Genomic DNA, 20698 nt, shown 5'->3' with positions numbered 1-20698 from the left:
TGAGTCCAGGCCTCTATAGTTCGCTACTTTTACTAGGTTATTCGCGAACGGTCTCGTGACTCGTTTCGCGCCAGCTCCTCTCAGCACCTCGTCCGACGCAAAGTCTGCCGGAGCCAAGGGCCAGAAGAAGTCTACCCAGGAATTCCTCGTCGCGACGATCGCGCGCGGCGAAAGTGAACGCCCCGGGATCGCTTTGCTACGCAAGGAGACAAAAATTTATTCCGAACGCCAAATCGCGCGAAAAATATGAAACAATCTCTAACGAAACCGAGTCTCAGACGAGTTTTAAAAAGTAGAATATCAGCTCGTGTTAAAAAAAAAAAAAATAGAATTTTACTTTTGCCAAAAGGTACTAAAGAAGAAAAGAATTCGTACGTGTAACGATAGAGAATTCTATGCACCAGTCTGGAACGATAATGTTTACATAATAGATGTTCTACAGCAGGTATAACTTTATCAACAATTTTCCCTCGTTTCCGTATTAATTTAGCCTCGCGTGTCGGGTCTTGTGATTTGAGGTCGGCTGCGGTGACGGGACGGAGATCTTCTTTCTCGCAGTATTCTACACCTATTGGTCCAATTTTTCAAGTTCGATACTTGCGTAATGAGTAATAAACAGTCTCGCTACGTCGTTAAATATGAAAACAGCGAGACGAATCCACGACTATCGGACATTACTTCCCACTCTTTCCCGTTGCACGGTAGTTCACGCACAATCGTTTCACAATAATGATATTAAAGAGGAATTTAATCGTGATTTGAGTCGTACGAGAGAATGCCCCCAGGAATTCGAGAAACGGGGAAAACTACTTGTTATTCGGACAGAAGAATTTTGCAATATAAATTCTCGACTTGTACACTGCGTGCGTACAACATTAATCTTCGCAAAACGAGCGGTCTACAACGACAAATACCGTTCAATTTTATCGAAGAAATATATCAATCTCGTTATTACGTATCAGAATTTTTAATACGTATATCGAACGCGAATGAATTCGTCACCTGTCGGTACAGATTGGACAGCGAACGACGACACGTTAAAATCGTTCAGGAAACATACTGAAAGCTACGTTGCGCGCGTAAATCCGCGCGCTTCGATCGAAAAAAAGGTATCGGGCGACGATCACCAGCAGCCCCCGGGGTGTACTCACCCCCTGTAACAGGATTTTTTTCGGCTCCCTGTTCCTCGGATCTCGCTCTCATCTTTGTACCGGGGCCATGAGTCACATAATAGTTCCTCGACGCCGGGGCCCGATGATTTATGCCTCTGGTCCGGGTTTTATGTATTTCTGTGCAATGCGCGAGGCTTCGGCATTTTTTTAGGTTCTCACCCCGTTGTCGGACCGCTTGACGAAGGGTGATGAGGCGTTTGGAGAAGGGGGAGGGGAGGGCAAGGTTTAAGGGTGTAGTGGGGAGAAGGGGACCGAGGGCGGGGGAAGAAAAACGATCGAGGGGGGAGAAGAACCATAAAGCGTTGCGGGGCCTGGTACTGCTTTTCGCTGCTACGGCTAACTACGCTGCCTATATAGATCGATATAATTAATAGCTCCGGCGTGGATCGGGTAACATATGGCCTGGGACACGGCAGAAGAAAGGAGAAGGACATGGAACGCGGATGGCAACAGGGTAAGAGGCGGAGGGGGAGGGACAGAGGAGAGGAAAAGGACGCAGAAAAGTGGGAGAGACGAACCGATTCCGTGGTACTCCTCCGCTGCCGCCACCTTAGAGTTGACCGTGCGGTCCTAGCGTTGGATCCAAAGGGATTAAAGGCGAATAAACGAAGACCGCGAGGGTTCCCGACGGCGGCAGAAGAGAAAAAAAGGAACGTCCAGAGTGCCTCGCGGCATGCTAATTCCTACCTGGTGGCGTCCCCAAGGCCCTTCCACCCGGGAACCTACCAGGTGAACTCGTTTGGCTCTGATTCTACGACCACTCCGGGGACGTTACTGTGATTTTAGATTGCGTGGGACGTTTCAATGTAAACAAGGTGTTTGCGATACGGAATAGACTAAGAGGGTCTCGTCGTGCATCGAGCGCGACAGTAAGACTCGCTCCGGGGCACCGGCGATCCCTGGCATCCAGAACTTGCCTAATCAGAACAGATAACCACGAGCAACCTTATATTCCCGTTAACCCCACGTTTTAGCATCGTCCTCGAAAACTGAGAAAGAGTTTGTTCAAAATTTTACAGACGTTAGGGCGCAACGAGCTTCGAGTATCGATCACCGGTGACCATTTGTCGCTAAATACCTTGCAATCTCGAATCTACGATAATTTAATTGGTTGTTCAAGCACGCAGGATCACACAAACTATGCGCGACGAGACCAAATAAAATTTAAGGATTTACAAGTAGTTTGAACTAAATTTGAAGCAATAATTTTTGTACAAGTAACGTGCTAACGATCATTGAACAAATTTTAATCGTATTTTAACGTCGAAAGTAGATTGACGACGCGACTGGTTATTACGTAAATACCTTGTACAAAGGAATTATGAGAACCGTAATTAAGCGCTTTACACACGCATTCTGATGAACCATTAAACGGATTTTTGCATCCGAGCTGGAATAAATCGAAATGGAATGAACCTCTATCCTCGCTGTAATCAATTTTCCTTTACTTGCCCAAAAGAGAGACACTCGAAGATGATGATTAAATACGCGTCAATGTGTCATACCAGGAGAGTGACTTGCGAACAAAATAAATAAAGAGAAAGGCTACGTCTCGCGCAAGCAGATTTATATTAACGTTTCGTTTCTATATTTAAGTCATCTTCAGAAACGAAAAGATTACCGTTAAACAAAAGAATAATTATTTGAGAACTGTGAATATTATGTTCAAAGCTCGAATTTAGAGTAATCGAAGTAAGTATGTGAAATTAGAATAAGAGTGAAATACAGTGAAACAATTCTGTGATAAATAGTATTTCATTTCTTAAAATAACAAACTTGCATTTACTGTCTGCGACATCTTACTACCGTTCCCGCCCAATGTTTCGTACTGTACACTTATTTTATCAATGAAAGTCTGAAATTATTACAGAGTAAGTAACTAAAAGTGATCACCAATATTGTAAAATTCGACCGAGAAAAAGATTTTTGGGGCAACGCGAAAATTTTGGCAAACGTTGGCTTCGTCCACTGCACACAAAGTGAATCCAGAGTATTAGACTTAACAGACCACTCGAGTATCCTCAGCAGTGTTTGGAACGCATCCCATGCAATTTCATCTCTGACATCCTTTAAGAGCGTTCCCAGCAATGAGTCGTTTACCTTCTTATCCGGTAAACCGGAACGATCATTTGGTTGTACATAAAAGCGATAAATCTTGAAAAGATATTTATCTAATGACGCGAGTGAATTCTATGGCTCCGTAGTCGAATTTTACAGCGTTAAGACGGCAAACTTTTTACTTTTTTCCCCCTCATTTTCTAGATTCGTATTAGAGGTCGTTGAATTCGATACAGGAAAACTTCGACGATCGCGAAATCTCGAAAAATACGATCTTCAGGAAATTCGTTTTGCGTGTTATGGGAACAAATATAAAAAGAAACATCAAAATTTTAGTCTCGCAGGTAACGAGCAAAACAGTCAGAAACGAGCATGTTTTTTCTTAAATATTACATCGTTTAAACGAACTTTTTTCGTTCTTTCACGATCCTACGATATCATAATTTATTCCTCTGAACCAAATAATGTTCCCCTATAAGCAAGATATTTTATTAAACACTCTGAACGCTCCAGCATCTAAGAGTCTTCCAGGTAACACTCAACATCCCTCTACTCTCACCCCCTTTCTCGTTGATCTATTCTCTATTCCCCAAATTTTCCAATAGAGTATTTTATTTTCCAATAATTGCTCAAAAGTGTTCCGTAATATGAACCTGAAAGATTTTAGTCCAAAACACAAAGAGTAATCGCAAACGCAGACCTAACCCTGACACAGTAATCTACAACCGATTTTTATATTTAAAAATTTCAAGCGGCATTTGACGCTCCGATACGTATACAATAAACGTGTCGTGCAGGCAAGGAGCTGACTTGTACTTAAAAAAATGTATTTCGGCAAAATGGGCTGCTCTGTGCGTCGGTCCGTCAGTTAATTGGAACGTAAACGGGTTGCTCGCGATCTCGATACGTGCTCTCCGTTGGTAATTTTCGCGCGAGCCGATGTCCTCGGACAAAGAGACCGTCCAACCCTCGAGAGGCAGTTATCATTTGCATTCCCTCGTCGACGATGCCACGTGCCTACCGTGCGAGTCGTTTACACACCCTCCGCGCACGCGAGTCAACGCGACGGCGTGCTTTGCCACGGCACGGTGTGTTTTGCATAATTTCACGAACCGTACACATAATCGTTCCCCGGCGGTATTTCGTGTCGCGGGGTACGCGCGACCCCGGCATTAGCATAAGGTTTTCAAAATAACGCGAGCGCGCGCGCTCTCCTCGGTGCCCCGTGATGGAAGCCGACGCGTGGCCCGCCACGAGCCGGAAGGAAGCCACCGTGAAAGGGTTCGCGTCATGAATTTCTACGAGTCTTTCCTTTTTTCGACGGGCCTCGGCCTTTATGCCATCCACCCCGATGAAAACGAACGGACCCGCGAACGGATAAACGCGAAACGCAAAGGATTCTCGTCGAGACACGCGACCTGGGTTCCTCCTTTCTTCCCATCGGACGAAGACGATTCGCTGTTCCGGCTGTCAGTGGCTCAATGGAGACGCGGCGATACTTTCGTTTTTAAATGCAGCCCGCGATTTACATATGTAAATTTTCGTTGGTACGATTGAAAAGATACCTTTCCGTATAATGTACGCGTACAACATGCTCGCTACCGCTATTCGGTCCCCGGGAACCCGTTCGCCACAGGCCACGCTGCATTAGTACGGCAGAACGTCGATTATCGGAACGTAAAACGAGACATATGTCTGTAGAAGGCATGTCAAACACGTGGCCTGATCCATTAAATTTCGTACACCCCGCCACGCTCTCTTATTATAACCATTATTTACCCCGAGCACTAATCTTTTAATGCGGCACGTTATTTCGTACATTATCTCTGATTATCCGGCAACTTCTGCCTCTTCTTTTCGAGGATGCAATTTCTATTTCGTAAATAATATTGGAAAAGGGAAGCAGAGCGACAGATCATTACACGTATACGCACACGCAGCCACGCATAGTCCGAACAAGAACATATTGTATCGGTCGAATAACATCCAAATACATTGTATTTGTTAACCTCTCGAAATAACACAACGACCAACAGTAATAATCAGACTGTAAATTCATAGTACGAAACGAAGGGGATCAAGAACAACGGAACGACGTTAGGGAAATAAATGAATTTGAAAATCAGTCGAGCACGCGTGCACGTATGTAACTAATATTACGGATTTCTCTGCAGACCGTTTTTACCGCGCGATACAATGTCGGGGCTTATTCACTATCAATGCTCGCTTATTAACGCTTTCTTAAGGTGTGCATAAATCATATCCGTATACCGTTCATTAGTGTATCGCGCCCTGTCGCTTGCACGATAGGAACTGTCTGCTCGAGCGCGAGTCGAAGTCGAAATTACGAGACGAGTCGGCAATAGTAGTATCCTGATAGTAAATGAGCCCTGACATTGTATCGTGCGCAAAAACGGTCGCAGCGACGGTTTCCAATGAAATCCGTAACATCGGTTATTAGTTAGGTGCACGCATACTCGACTGATTTTCAAACACATTTGTCGCGAAATCGCGATTTCGTTGCTCTTAATTTTCGAGCCACGGAATCCCCCTCGACTCGAGTATTTTTATTTCTTATTCGTCTACAAAAAATCGTTTGTAACGATACTTTTAAATGCGTATGCTTTAACAACTATTAACTCAAGCAGACTTTATTACGAAATAGATAGTAAGAAAGCAAACGTATCTTTTTTTACATTCTTTGCTCATGTATTTTGTCCTATATAAAACAATAATATCGTTGTTTCCTTAGGTACATCCATATTCTTTGCTGGATGTCCATTTAGAGGGAACATGGGAGCATGGGAGAACCTTGACAAATGTTTGCATTACGCGAGCGTCATCTCGCTTTCTTCTTTTCCTTTCTCGCGTGGTAACGATCAAAAGTACTCGTATTGACCTATAACGTACGGACGCAAATACCAAGCAACGTTGCATTATACTTCCAAGTACAAGAGGCTCGGGTTTCATATTCGTGCCATTCGTCGTGTTTGAGTAATCGCGGCGCGATGACAATGGCGCGCTAGGATTCTTTCTTCCGTTAAAAAGAGACGCGACCAGTCGACCGAGCTAAGAAGTTTTCGAAGCTCCGCGGAACCTAGCAAACTAGTATTTCAGAGTTTATTGCGATCGTGGGCGAAACCTGGGTGTCCTTTATTACGATTCGCTTTCAAAACGAGAGGTCTGAGTAGCCGGACTTCCCCAAGAAAGGTAAATTCCCGAAGAAAGTGATTTTTCTAATCTTCATTTCTACGTAACTATTTTTCTTATTGTGCTAGCTTTGAAATTTTAGCGTATCGGATCGATGATAGCAATGTTATATACGGAACCTCTTGCAATGTCGGGGGCAGACTCTCCATTTTCATATCTCACGGCGAATCCTAACGAAAGACCTTTCATTTACGTTCGTGGCAGTCTTTTACCCCTTGCATTGGCATTTAACTGGCATATAAATTGCTACGCATTAATACTCGAAGTTTGTCTTATAATCCTTGCCGTTTCTACCGGCATGAACTTTTAGTAACTTTTACACTGTTCACAATTGGGGTAGGTTAAAAGCAACGATGTAAAAGAACTGACCATCGCTCGTATCCCAAAAACATATTTTCTACCTTGCCCTACCTAATTTTTCTTTATTTATACGAACAAAACGGAAAGTTCTATAACCAAAGAAACGTTCAAGTTGCCCGATCTTTTTTATAAATAAAGATCAGAAATTTTATGAGCATGGAATCATTCATAATTCAATAAAATATTTATATATTGTAAGAAAGTTATTCCTTTTCAGGAAGAAAAACGAAATTACTTTCCGAACAATAAATTCCATAGAAATGATTATGCAGCCTAATAAGATGAGAATACAGCCTATCCGTGGGTAACACTTTGATCCAGCCAAATACAATCGTTCGATTTAGCAGCGAGTATCGAGTCTTCGCCGCGACGTTCGTACAAAGGGCGCGAAAACGTGGAGGAAGAGTTCAAACGCGCCGACGCTAAGGAATCAATTTTCCGAGCGAATATCCCGGCCCTTTGTTCTCGTTTTCCTTCCACGGGTCTCGGTTCCATTCAGCGCGTCAATCGCGTCGTTTAGGGAATTTCGTGGAGGTGGTGTCGGCGGCAATGAACCGACCGTCAACGCCGACCATGACCATGTGTACAATGGTTCTCGCAATCATCCACCTCCTCGCGTATAGATCGACTCTATTGTTGTGTCGGGGACGCTTCGAAAAAGCACCGCGACTAATTAGTCGCCCGGGTTGATCGACAAAACCTCGGAAAGTCGGGTATAAGTCACGTAACAATTACGAAGTCATCGCGTCATGCCATTCGACGCCATTGTTTTTTACCCCCGCGTAATTGAAATCTCCGAGGTGGGTCCGTACAGTAATCTCTAAATTAATTTAAAAACATTAATTTCACAGTAGTGGATGTTTCTTTCTCGCGAACGATCGTTTTACAAACCGTAACGTTTTTAATTTGTTGCTCGAACGGTTCACGGTCGATTCGCGGTGAACTCGTTTGTTTTTCAACGACGACGGAGGGATCGTTCGATCGCGACCATGTACGTCGAACTGGCCTGCGCTTAAATCGTCGGCCATGCAGAGTGAACTCGGTTTAATTACCTCGGGATGCACGACGACCAGACGAGCTGGATCGTCGTGAATACGGGGAAGCTCGGTTTCTTTCGCTGGTTCGGGCCCATTTTCGAACGATGCCGCGTTTCCCGCCTTAACGCGTCGACTGCCGCGCCAGCTTTCGTCGTTTGTTTTTATCAGAGTGTGCGTTTGAGTATCGCGCTCGCCTGTTTGCATACGCGACACTCCAGGGGTTTCCCTGTAGGAGTGTCTGTACCGCGAACAATGGAATAAAAACACGGCAGTTTACGCTTTTTTGCGGCGATCGGGTCAATGACTTCGATACGAGCAATCGACCGTCGTTGTGAGGCCAATAAGCAGTGAAAGTAACGCGCGGGCAATTTAAAAAAGATCGACAGCCAAAATCTAAGACATCGATGCTCGCTAATCGCTCGAGTCTAGATTTACGCCGCGAAGGTTCAGAGTTTCAACTCACTTTTCGTTAAATCGAACTCGGAATCTCATGAATCTCTCTCTGGATTTTCCGATCGAGATTCTAGATAAAATCCGTTCGATCAAAGAACACGAGTATTGTGTCCGATCGCAGAGCGTCTGACTAGTCAAGGGAATCGACGGAAAGCGTTTTGATTCCATTGAGATTGTCGTACGATTTTGGAGACACTCAACGAGATACCCCAGTGGTATCACACTCGGTGTCTGAAAGTTCTATGGAACTCGGGCGTTTGGCATTCGGCTCCGAAAACCTGCTCCAGGGACCCCGTTGGTGTGACGAATAGAAGCACACCAGTGTGGAGTTAGAGTTCACGAGCCAGGCTCCCACTACGTTCCCATACTGTCAGTGCAACGAATGGATGTACACTGTGCAGTGAACGCAGTGCTATAGGGCTTCGCGTTGCAACATTCGGCCATTAAGGGGGTCTTCTACTGTAAAACGCGTTTTTTTTATGTTCTCTTTGGTATTTTTTTTATGAAGAAACTATGCAACTTCTTGCATCGTCGTTTCGCATATATATCTATTACCCTTTTGGTAATATTCAAAAATTTTTACAACGAGAAATAGTCAAAATTAGTGGCAGTACAGAGTACAGAAAAAGTGTTCTAATGGCTTCTACGATTCTAGCCGTCCTGTTTGTCTAAGTCAAAAAACTGAAAAAGATTCTTAATTAGGATACATTTTTCTATAGCCGGTACTAAAAGGACAGAAATAAATTGATAATTATAAAAAGGATAGAGCTTTGAAGTTGAAATATCGATTTTTTTCTTCAGATTAAAGAAATAAAAAAATAGAAAGAATAATGATTTTGAATTGCGTTTTCCCCTCTACACCGATGATATTAGAGTTGTAAATATCGTTGGTCGTATAAAGAAAGATGGAACGTACTAATATCTAAAATTCAATAATATTACTGAAGCTTTGAAAATTCAATTTTGGATATTAATACATTACGGATCGTTTCTTCTATGATCAGGAACATTTATAAATGAGAAAGTGATTTAAATTCAAAGTATTTTCCCGCCATTGAAAACACGTAAGAAGTAACCTTCCATTGTAAGCGATAGCTTAAAATATCAGATTAGAATGAACATATTTGACAAGAAATTTTAGTTTTTACCAGATTTTCTGGATTTTCAGGATTCTGTTCTCACTGTGCATCATTACAAATTGGCTACCAAATCGATACAAAACGCCTCGTCTGCCAAACATGTTCTCAATATCAATTTTTCTATCGAGCTGGCATCTGAAGTTTGCCTGAAAGATGAGAAAAGATATTTAAAAAGAATGGCGGGAAATACTTCGACGATGCAGCGTATATCGATAGTGGTAGAAAATTTGATAAAAGAATAGATAAATTTATTTGTACGTCTAATAGATACCGTCGGGGTACACGGCAACAACTTACCCGAAAACAAAGCAATGGGACAAGGGTTGAACTCCATAGAGTCGAGTGCAGGGACGGGAGGGCGGAAAACGGATGAAAACTTCAAATAAGAAAAAAACCAAAGATTAATCTTATGATAGTATAGCTTTATTTTAGACTAGAACGGAAAAATAATATAATATTAATAATATAAAATAATAATAATAATTAATAATAATAATAATAATAATTAATAATAATAATAATAATAAACTATATACACAAGAATAGTAGGGACCGACATACATAACATTGTAAATTGTACGTGTACGTGTTGGTGTATGCGTGTTTGTAATCATGCATGAACGCGGAACGAGCGCGCGATTTGCGTGTGTTTCCGTGTGTGTTTTACGTTTGTGTTTGTGTGCGTGTGTGTCGTGTCGGTGAAGAAAAAAGCGAGAAGCGGAGCCACACCCTCGTCGGCTGCGAATACGAGCTCGCGCGAAATAAAATAAATTGAAAAAAACGAAAAGGAAATGGACGTACGTCGGGCTTGTTCAAGGTCGAGACACTCGAAACGAGTCGTTTCGATTGCGTGGGCAGACGAGAGTGTGACTATCACAAAAGGGAACTCATAAATAACTAACGCATAAAATAATAATAATAATTAGTACTAGCCCTGATTAAGATCGATGTCGTCGTAATGGCAAATAGGATTCTCTCGAAGGGAAGAGAATGGGAACGAACGTAAACGCGAGGAGAAATGGTTTTTAAATATATAATGCGTGTGGCGTGCCATTGTTTTCTGGGATAGTTGCGTCTCTAGCGGTTATGTATGTGCTACACGGAGGCCAGAATCGGGACCGTTCGAGATAAAAGGGGCCCCATCCGGGCCTCGGATAACAGCGAAAAGACATTGCGAAGTATTTACAGTGAATGCTTCAGGCACAATAAGAAAGAGAAGGCTTCGAACATAAGATGACACGGTGTTGGAATGGCTTCGCGGATAAATGACGACGACGATGACCACGATAATAATAAATGTAGATTCGAAACAGGGGGGGGGGGGGAGAACAAAGTTAGGGAGCGAGGAGCAGGACTGATACTTCGCTACGCTATGTAGGAATTAAAGGCAATGTATTCTCCGTTCTTTCTGACTATACTATAATGCATCAAACGCTTCGAGTAATAATCGAAATGGATAGTACTAAGAATCCATTATAAAATATAATAATAAAGTTCGTAATAATTTCTATCTCTCCGTTTTGCGATGATCGTTTTAATTAAAAAGTTAATCCTCGACTCACTCGCGCTCTCTTACTCACTTGCACACACTTTTCTCTCGTTCATTCTGTCGCGCTCACTTTCTCTCCTGTTTATCTCTTTCGCCCTCTCGCATTCTCTTTTACGCTAGAATAGTCATCTGATAGGAACTTTCAGTATTGCCTAGCTCTGGATATATTATATTCGCACTATACATGTAAAGATCTCGCGAAAAAAAAAAAAAAATTTTCTGCGTACAAATTCCATAGTTGACGGGCCCCCTAGAGTATCACACGGGCCAAAATTGTACAGATGCGTATGTATACACGCGGGTAAAACGAAGAAACACGTGCACAACATACAACGACGTAACTCGCGCGAGTTCGAAATTCATCGTCGCGTATTGAAAAGAAAAGAATTAAACAAAAAAAAAGAAATATATATATATATAAAAAAATTTATATATATACATATACAATAGCTCCGAACGACTCGCGTTTACGAATTAAAAGGGCAGTCGAGAAAAGTGTTCAACGCGTCGAACGTGTCTACGTACGTTCGTGCTCGACGAGCAGTCGATCGGTCGGAAAAACCAAATACGAGAAAAAGAGAAAAAACGTAATAAAATACGATAATAAAAAAAGAAATGTGTTTCGAATAACGTTTGAGAGTTCTGGCCGCGAAATAGATCAGAATTTCGAACGAAACGCGGGTCGAGCGGTCGCTTACGAGTCTAAGAGGTCAGCCAGACACTCACCGGCCGTGGTGGTAGCCGTGCTAGCCGTCGCGGCGCCCGAGTGCTGCTGCTGCTGCGGCTGGAACATCGCCGTAGGGTGGAGGAACAAAGATCCGTACATCATGTTTTCGTCCGTTTGCTGCTGCTGCTGCTGCTGGCCAGTTTGCTGATTAGTGGCCCCGACCACCGGCGAGTTACCGATCCCAGGCGTACCGGTGTTACCGCTAGGAACGATCGGTGCACCAGGTGTCGGCGGCACCAGGCTGCCCTCTTCGACGGCGACGCGCACCGACTCGATGTGTCGCCGCGAGAATACGTGCTCCTGCAACGGCGACTTGGCCGAGTATCGTACCGAGCAGAGTCTGCACTCGTCGGGCCCGGTCGGTCCGCGATGCGGTTGCACGGCCGAGCCTTCGGCTGGCAAGCCCGCCGCCAATCTAGCTTTCTTCTCCTTTGCGCGGGCATTCTGAAACCAGACCTGCAACTCGTTTCGATTAGACCGCAAGCTCGTCGACGGCGGGACGATCGCGAGTAACGCGAGCTCTTTATCGACAAGATGATGCACGGAAATCCCAAAAAGCTCCTAAATACTCGATCGACGTCGTCGATGCCTCGACTTCGGACACTCGTGCGAAAGGGGCCCTCAAGAACTTGTCATTCAACTATCATTCGGAAGCACAACGAGTAGGCATACATACGTTCGTTTGTGACCCTAGAGATTACCCACGAAGACGACTACAGAATTTTTAGGTGTGAATTAGTGGTGTGCGAGGCCTCGAAAAGATCGAGACGAGTCTTTGATAGTATTGAGAATCTTGAAAATTCAAAGGGTTTAAATGAACGATAACCGGAATATAAGAAATAAATGTAAGGAATGCAATGAACTGTATAATATTTTATTTAGAATTTATATGTAAAAGTGCTAATAATAGCATATGTATTAGAGATTCTCGGTACTTTCGATTAACAAGATACTTTCGAGGTCTTGTCTCGATCTCACGAAAAATTCTCGTCTCATCTGATCTCGATATTTTTGCACACCCCTAATTTTGGATATCAAACTGGAGAAAAGAAAAATTGATTATGGTTCTAAGCGTCACAGCATGTTCAGGATACAGGGAAATTCTACAAACTGAACTCTTTTCTAACGTGAATCGAGCAGTAAATACCAACGAGTTATTAAAAAGAGAGTCCTTTAAGTGGACTCTCAATCTCAACTGAATTATTATAGTTAATATTGATTCTTATCAAATTGGTAAATGGAAATCAACTTTCTTTTGAAGTCTTTAAAAAACAATGAACCACTGGACGATTACATAAATTTTCAAATAATTACATTGATATATATTAAACAATAATCCACTTAAGGGTTAATCATTTGACAAGACTTACTGTGTACCACTTCTTACAAAACAAAAACATAATGAAAGTAACAACACAACACGATTAAAATAGATTGTAATAATACGCATAGCAGATGTATTTTTCGTGGATCTTCTAGATTTACGCGACAAAATAAGAAAAAAGATCGCATCTCTGGCGCAGCGTCGATCCCTTGGGTCAACGAGTAATTTACGAATTAAACAAAATTATTGATATCACGTTTCGAACGATTTCTTCCAAGTTTAAGATCGTCCTTAACACTATGTTTACGGATACTCGTTGCACATATTTTTATTGTAATTTGCCGTGTTTTGCCGTGCATTGAAATGCAGTTTTCCATTTAATTAGGGTGTACAGGGTGTTCGGGCACCTCTGGGAAAAATTTTAATGGTAGAATCCGAATGCGTGAAATTAACGCGTTCCGTAACCTAGCGTTAACGCTAAACGTTGTTACGCTCACCCTACGTAGAAACAAATTGACAACGAGATTAGCATTTCGGGCAAACCGTTTGGGATTCCCGTGCACCGCGCGACGGCACGTGGTAAGAGGAACTCGAATTAAACTCTGGATCGCTTACCTGAACCACGCGCTTCGGCAGTCCGATCTCGCGACCGAGCATCTCGCATTCAGCCATGGTCGGTGTCTTGTAGTCCGAGAACAGCGACTTCATCACCTTCACTTGGGTCGCTGACATCTGCGTGCGATACCTTTTGCCGCTGGACTGGCTGGTTCCGCTTCCAGCGCCGGTCACCGGGGTCACCGAGGTGCCCCCGACTCCCACGGATGCTGGTCCCTGTCGCGAGCTCTGCGTGCTCGACGCCGGGCTCGCTGGTCCGCTCTCGTCGTCTAAGAATTCGGTGGTCTCGCTCATGCTGTCGTCGTCGCAGATGCTTCTCTCGGAGAGATCGGTGAGGGGGCCGCAGTCGCTGCCGCCGCGAAAATGCACGCCGTGCTGCTCTTCGAGGAGGTTGCTCAGACCGCCTAGACTCAGTTTCATCGGGCGACTGAGGTCGACCGGTTTGCTCAGATCCAACGGCGACTCGCCGCTATTGTTGCCGCTCTGATGGTTCGCTGCCTCTTGTTTACCGTTGCTGGCGTGCGCCTGCAACTCGCTGATGTATCGTTTCATCGACTCCTCGTAGTACTTCTTCAGAGAGGCCTCCATGTCGGTGTTGAAGGGCGGGAACAACGGCGGCATCATGTTCGGCGTGCTCGGGTTCGAGGGAGCAGATTCCATCGACAGCTCCTCGTCCGGTATATTATCGATGTTGACCTCGCCGCGGGCTACCTGGTCGGCGTGCTTGCTACTGAGATGCGACTCTAACGCGGACTTCACCTTGAACAACGCCGGGCAGAACGGGCAACGTTTGTTGATCACCTGGCTGTGCGCGCGGAACTGACCCTTCCGTTCGCGGGCGCGCGTATTCTGAAACCACACCTGAACGACGCGCTTCTTCAAGCCTACCTCGCGAGCGATCGTCTCCAGCATCTTTCTCGACGGATTCGACTCGACCTGATACTTTTGATACAAATAGTCCAGCTGTTCCGGCAGTATCGTCGTTCTCAAACGTTTGTCTTTGGGCTGTTCGCTGTGCTCGGAGTTGGAGCGCGTCTCGCTGCCTGTCCCCTCCTCGAAGTCGTCGTACTTTCGTTTTCTGTCTTGCATCATCGCGATCAGTGGGTGGGAGGTGTCGGCGGCCACGCCGGACGTAGCGTTTAGCGCCTGTTGTTGCAATATTCCAAACGGCGAGTCGGGCGGATAAGCCGGTGGGAACAGGGACGGGTTCATGATATGTACCAGCTGATGTTCGCGCCAGAGTTCGAATCGTCCGAACATCAGGTTGCATTTGTCGCACTGAAAGCTACCCTCCTTCGACTCGGTCTGCGACTGCGTCTGTTGCTGTTGTTGCAACTGCTGTTGCGGCTGCTGATGCGTTTGCGTCATCGTCTGTTGCTGATGATGAGGAGACGTGGTAGCGTTCAACGGTTGCTGGAGTTGTTCCGCGAGTGCTGGAGCGTTCGTCGGGTTAGCGGACACAGCGTTTGCAGTGGTTGTCGTTGAGCTGCTGTTGCTATCTTCGGAGCTCAACACGGCGGCCACTTGAGCCGCTGCAGCCTGCGCTTGCGCGCTTCTCTTTGCATCCTCCTCTTTGAAGCAGTGCGTCTTCTGGTGCCGAATCAGTTCGTAGTATCTCTGAAACACCAGTAAGCACTTTTTACATTGGTAATTCAAGCCCGGAGTTCTTTGAAAGCGGCCTGAACCATCGTCGCTTTCGCGGGCGCCAGGTGTCACGGGTTCGGCAGCCGGTTGATTCTCATAAACTTTACGTGCCTTCTGTCTAGCGTTTTGGAACCAAACTACGATTACGCGCGGGCTCAATCCAAGAAGCTTGCTCAGATATTCCAGATCGTCGTCTTTCGGGTACGCGTTATTTTCGAAGAACTCTTGTAGAACTTTTATTTGATAATCGGTAAATCTCGTTCGGTTCGCGCGTTTTCCAGAGCTGCCGCCGGATGAATTGCTGCCGTTCCCGTTCCCGCCGAAAGAGTAATCGGTCGGTCCACGTCCGGGGCTCAGAGATCTTTGAGGGGTCAGAGCTATCGCCGCTATGGCGCCAGGCACGACACCGCCCGGTCCAGGATTCGGACTGGTGAAACTTTGCGGTCCAAGCTTCGGCGGGAGCATCGGGGTGCTCGGCGCGTTCGTGGTCGTTGGTGTGTGCGACGTGATGTCGTGATGGATGCTGGGAAAGACGGAGCTGATGCTCAGCGCCGGCGAATGCGGTCGAGACTGTTGCCCGCCCGAGCTTCCTGGCGAATGATGCTGTTGCTCCTCCTGGTGTTGCGTGTGCTGTTGAACGTGGCATTGCGGTTGCTCCTGAACCTCCTGCTTTATCTCGCTGCCCTGAGACACGTTGATGTTCATCGTCGACGGCGGCGGAGACGCTTGCTTGTTTGGACTTTTATCGTCCGAGGAACTGCTACCGGATACGCTAGAATTCAGCGGGGTTACTTTGGCCTCTCCGGTTTTCTCATACTCTTCGAGATTCAAAGTGGTGCTCGGAGGGTTGTTAAAATTGTAGGGACTGTCTTTGTTGCGTTGACGTTCTTTGAACAACGTGTTTCGGAACCAGTGTTTGATTACTTTCGGCGGTAGGCCGCTCTGTGCTGCCATGTCCAATATTTGCTCCTCGCCGGGAGAATTATTAATATCGAAATGTGCTCGTAGAATCTTAAGCTGTTCATCCGTTATACGAGTGCGTGCTCGTTTCTGCGAAGCAGCTACATTTGCCTGTAAAACGGAAAAAATTCACCTGTGCTTTCTTTACTTGCACGAAATCTCTATAATATTCGTTGTGTGTCGTTAGCGTATCGATAAATTTTGTCAAAAATTAGTTTCCGACGTTGAATAAATTACTTTAGAATGTACTCTACTTCCGAAGCGACTTATTCTAATATCTTGTATTCCTAGAATCGTACGGGGTGCGACAGCAATCGTGCTATGACCGAAAAGAAGTTTCCGTATAAAAGTAAGTCGAAAGTGTAGTGTAAACTTTTTTTTATACGACATTTATGTGCATTATTCAACCCGATAACACTTTACCATTCTGATAACTTGATACCAATCGATAGTTGGAAAATTTTGAGATGGGAAACATTCCTGACACAACGTATACATACACGCTGAAGGTATTACATAGTTTTCAGCATTAGGAAACGGAACAATTGCCACCATTTGCAATTTACATAACGAAATATCGAATACTATAGGACGAAGCTTGTTCTAAATAATGACACGAATATTTAACCGAATCTTTAAATTATGCAAAAGATAGCCGAAGGTGGAAACATCGCTGTATAATTTCATTACCGAACTTTCCTACGCAAAATAAGTAAATATCGCTGCAATACTATGCTTCTAGAATATCAGAATACAGCAAAGCTACCGGAAAGTATAATTCTAAAATTGTCGAAATCACTCACCGCTGCTGCTTGTTGCTGTTGCAAGGCGAGATGTTGTTTGGCCAGAAGATCAGCTTGAGCGTTGATAGGCGGATAAGCGGTGGTAGCCCCGTCGTAGGGAGGTGGTGGTAACATCATCGGCACCAATGGTGGTTGAAGGTTCATGGCCGCCAGAGCAGGAACGTTCAGTCCGAGCGGTAGCCCCATCATCCCCATCATCAATCCCGGATACTGTTGAAGCTGCTGCTGCAGCTGCGAAGCAGCCATAGCGTTCAAAGCGGCTTGCATCTCGGACATTTGCTGGGCCAAAGTTAACTGAGCGTGTTGCTGCTGCTGCTGTTGTTGCTGTTGTTGTTGCTGCTGCTGCTGTTGAATATGATGGGTCGAGTTGGTGGTCAGCACGATCGGTGTAGTGGAATCGGTGCTCGACACTGGCGTGTTGCTCGGCGCCGGAGTGGTGGCCGGAGTGGTGGACGTGGCCTCGGGCGTCTTGCTGATGCGTTCCTTGTTCTCAGTACTTTCCTCCTTCTCTTTGTCGCGTTGTTCCTTGTCGGAAGTGAGATCTTGCGGTTGACCGGACGCAGGCGTGGAACTCCTGGGCGCCGAGGACGTGGACGAGGACGTCGCGACGGTGACCACGACGCTTTTCTTCTCGTACTCGCATTTGAATTGCTGCGCGTACTTCTCCAAAAATTCGCGAGGCACCAGGTCGCGATGCACCTCCTCGCAGTGGGCCTTCAATACCCACACGCTGCTGAATTCCTTGTTACAATGCTGGCAAGTGCTTTTGGTTAACTCTGGTATCACGTCGTCGTCGGTGTGTTCCTCGGCTTCCTCCTCCCTTTCGCGCGCTGCTTGAGCGGCTAGCGCCTGTTTCTGTTGCTCCTGCTTCTGCTGTTCCTGCTGAGCCTGTAGCGCGGCGGCCACCGCCTCCTCCTCCTTCCGCTGACGTCTCTGATGGTTCTCGTTGAACTGCATTACCAAATCGAAACCGAAACTCTCCAGCAGGTGTTTGTACATTTGCGACGTTTTGTGGCGCGGCTGCGACAGGATGTCCTGCGTGGTCTGTGCGACGTGTTGGGCGGTCTGTTGTATGTGCTGCTGCGGACCTGGCGTCGTCGAGCTGGGCGGTGGCGTTTTCGCGGGCGTGGACGGGACCAGCTGCTGCGACGCCGCCAATTGCTGAAACAACGCCAGCGGGTTGCTGAAGATGCAGTAGAGCTGCTGATGGGTGGCGAGCTGCTCTTGGTTGACGAACAGAGCGCTGCACCGGGGACAGGATAACATCGTCCCAGCGTTGCTGCTGGTGTTGGTGTTGATAGGCGGACTGTTCGGACTCGTAGGCGGTTGTTCGATCAACGGACGAGCAAGATCCAATTGACCACTGGCGGCGAGATCTGGTAGTTTGCTGGCCCTGGTCTGATGAAGCACGCTCCTCATGTGTATGTCCAACGTGCTGCCTTGGGAATAGGCGACCTTGCAGATGTTGCACTTGTAAGGTTTCTTGTCTTGGTCCTGCTGGGAGTCTGGCGACTCTGTAGGACTGGCCGGCGGCACCACCGAGATCAACGTGTTGTTGTTGCCCTGCTCCTGCATGGCTCTCTTCAGCTTGTGCAGGTGACTCACGCTGTTGTAGTGAACCAAGAGTATGTTCTTCTGAGTGAAGCTCTCCTTGCACACGTCGCACTTGTAAGGTCTGTTCGGGTCCAAGTACTTCTCCATCGGGTAGGACATCTTCTCCCCCTTGCGGTGCAGCAGCGTCTTGTTGTGCCCGGTCAGGTAGCTCTGCCGCGTGAACGCGAGCTTGCAACGATGACACTTGAACTTCCTGCCCGGATCCTGGTAGGAGTCCTCGGCGACCGGCTGGCTGTTCAGGTAGTCCTCCAGCAATCGTTGCTCTTTGTGCAGCGGCGACGAGTCGCTCGCGTCGCTCTCCTCTTCGTCCGCCTTGCTGGCGTCGTCCTCGACGTTCTGCTCCCCGCTCAGACTACCTTGTCGACGAAAGCTCTCCTCGGTGAGCGCCTGCAGAAGCGGATGCGCGTGTATCAGGCTCTGCTTGTACTGCGCGAGCTCCTCCTCGTGCAGATCCGCGTGAGTGGACTCCAGGTGTCTCTGGAGCGCCTGCACCGAGCGAAACGATCGTCCGCACAGCGCGCATTTCGTCGCGTCCCTGATCGCGTGATACTGCGAGTGCTGTTGTAATTTCTCCAGAGTTTTGAACGCGAGGCTGCACTGACCGCACCGATACTTGTAAACGTGTTTCTCGCTGACTGCTAGCGTGGGCGTGGTAGCAGGATGAGTCTCCCTGTGGTGTTGCTGCAGTTCCTCCAAAGAACGACAAATACGCCCGCAAACGGTGCATCTCGACAGCTCCTCGATCTCGTCGTTGGCGCCGCGTTCGCTCATATCTTCTTCCTGGGGAGGCTTCGTGGTGGTCGGCGACGTTGGCGTGGTCACCGCCGGGGTCGTGGAATTTCTAGGATTGTTGTTCAGCCAGTGGCTCTGATCCACCAGCAACAGCAACCGTTGCAAACCGTCGGAGTTCACCGAGTGTATTTGCATCACGTGCTTCTCCAGCGCGGAACGCTCTCTGAAGCCATCCTGACACAACGGGCACAACAGTTCCGGCGGTGGTTCCTCCTTCACAGTCTCTGGTTTCTCCTCGGAATCCTGAACGTGGGCCACTTGCAAATGTTGCCTCAATTCCTCGCGCGACGTTGGCTGATAAGTGCAATACGGACAGGTGACATCCTCGTGTTCGTTTTCCGGTTCTTGCTCTGGTTCTTGATCGTTATCCGGCTCTTGCTTCACCTCGTTACCGCACTCGCTACCTTCCTCCCGTCGTTCTGAAAAATCGTAAAACGATTTTCGCTTATGGAAGGGAACTATTAATCATTGTTGGAAATACGCGATAAGAATCCTCTTGTACGTAAGATAGATCGTAAATATTTGTACAAACGAATCGAGAGACGTTCTACGACTAAAAATAATCTGGAATCGCCAAGTTCTACGAAATGAATTTAAAAATGGATCGAGTACGTTTCACTGATATTTAATAACGGGTAACTTAAATTTACGAGTAACATTTGGTACAATGTAACGTTGAATAAAGATTAAGATTAGTAAGAGATTAATAATAAATACGATCGAGTCGGAACACCATGCAATCGAAGAACGTCAGCGTTCAGTTTTGATTTGTGCAACACCAATTCTTGCGCCTTAATATACCAATTACTTTCTTCCGATAATACAAACGTGTAATTCGCCTTTCTATTAAGGCGTCGATAAATCGTTCATCGACGTTAAAAATCATAGTAGCCAAAAAAATAACCATTAATCTTGCAGCTGCGCGTGAACAGGGGTTATAAGCCGATAATGCTTCGAGAGAAAGTAAATTATGTGTAACAGTGGCCAAAGTGTTATACACGATGCGACGACACGAAGATTTACTCTTTGTACGTGTAATTTATTTTTCATTTGTAATTTTCCCATTTATACCTTCACGTAAGAGTAGAATTTTGATCGAAGATTTAGAAGTCATTCTTTTAATGTTACAGGGAGTTAAAAATATGTTTCGTTCTACAAAATGTGTACAGTTATTTACAAGGAACGTCTCCTATTTGTAGAACCTTCAAGACCAACAAAATCAAAAGGTTGAAAATTTGGGG

At 46.0% G+C, this 20698-nt stretch overlaps 1 protein-coding gene across 6 annotated transcripts in view; it reads right to left on the bottom strand.

The window, feature by feature from the left end:
* Window positions 1–20698, bottom strand: part of Zfh2 (Zn finger homeodomain 2) — a 368628-nt gene that overhangs the window by 104925 nt on the left and 243005 nt on the right. For all 6 annotated transcript variants that reach the window (XM_076777785.1, XM_076777784.1, XM_076777787.1 and 3 more), the window contains 3 exons: window positions 17052–19876; window positions 13645–16359; window positions 11705–12161 (listed from right to left, as the gene is read on the bottom strand). In XM_076777785.1, coding sequence (XP_076633900.1) covers window positions 11705–12161; window positions 13645–16359; window positions 17052–19876 — 5997 coding nt within the window. The remainder of the gene's footprint in view (window positions 1–11704; window positions 12162–13644; window positions 16360–17051; window positions 19877–20698) is intronic.

Source organism: Colletes latitarsis, chromosome 11, assembly GCF_051014445.1.
Source record: "Colletes latitarsis isolate SP2378_abdomen chromosome 11, iyColLati1, whole genome shotgun sequence".
Lineage (NCBI taxonomy): Eukaryota > Metazoa > Arthropoda > Insecta > Hymenoptera > Colletidae > Colletes > Colletes latitarsis.
Note: the sequence above shows the minus strand (reverse complement) of the source record. Positions and strands in the feature narration are given on the sequence as shown.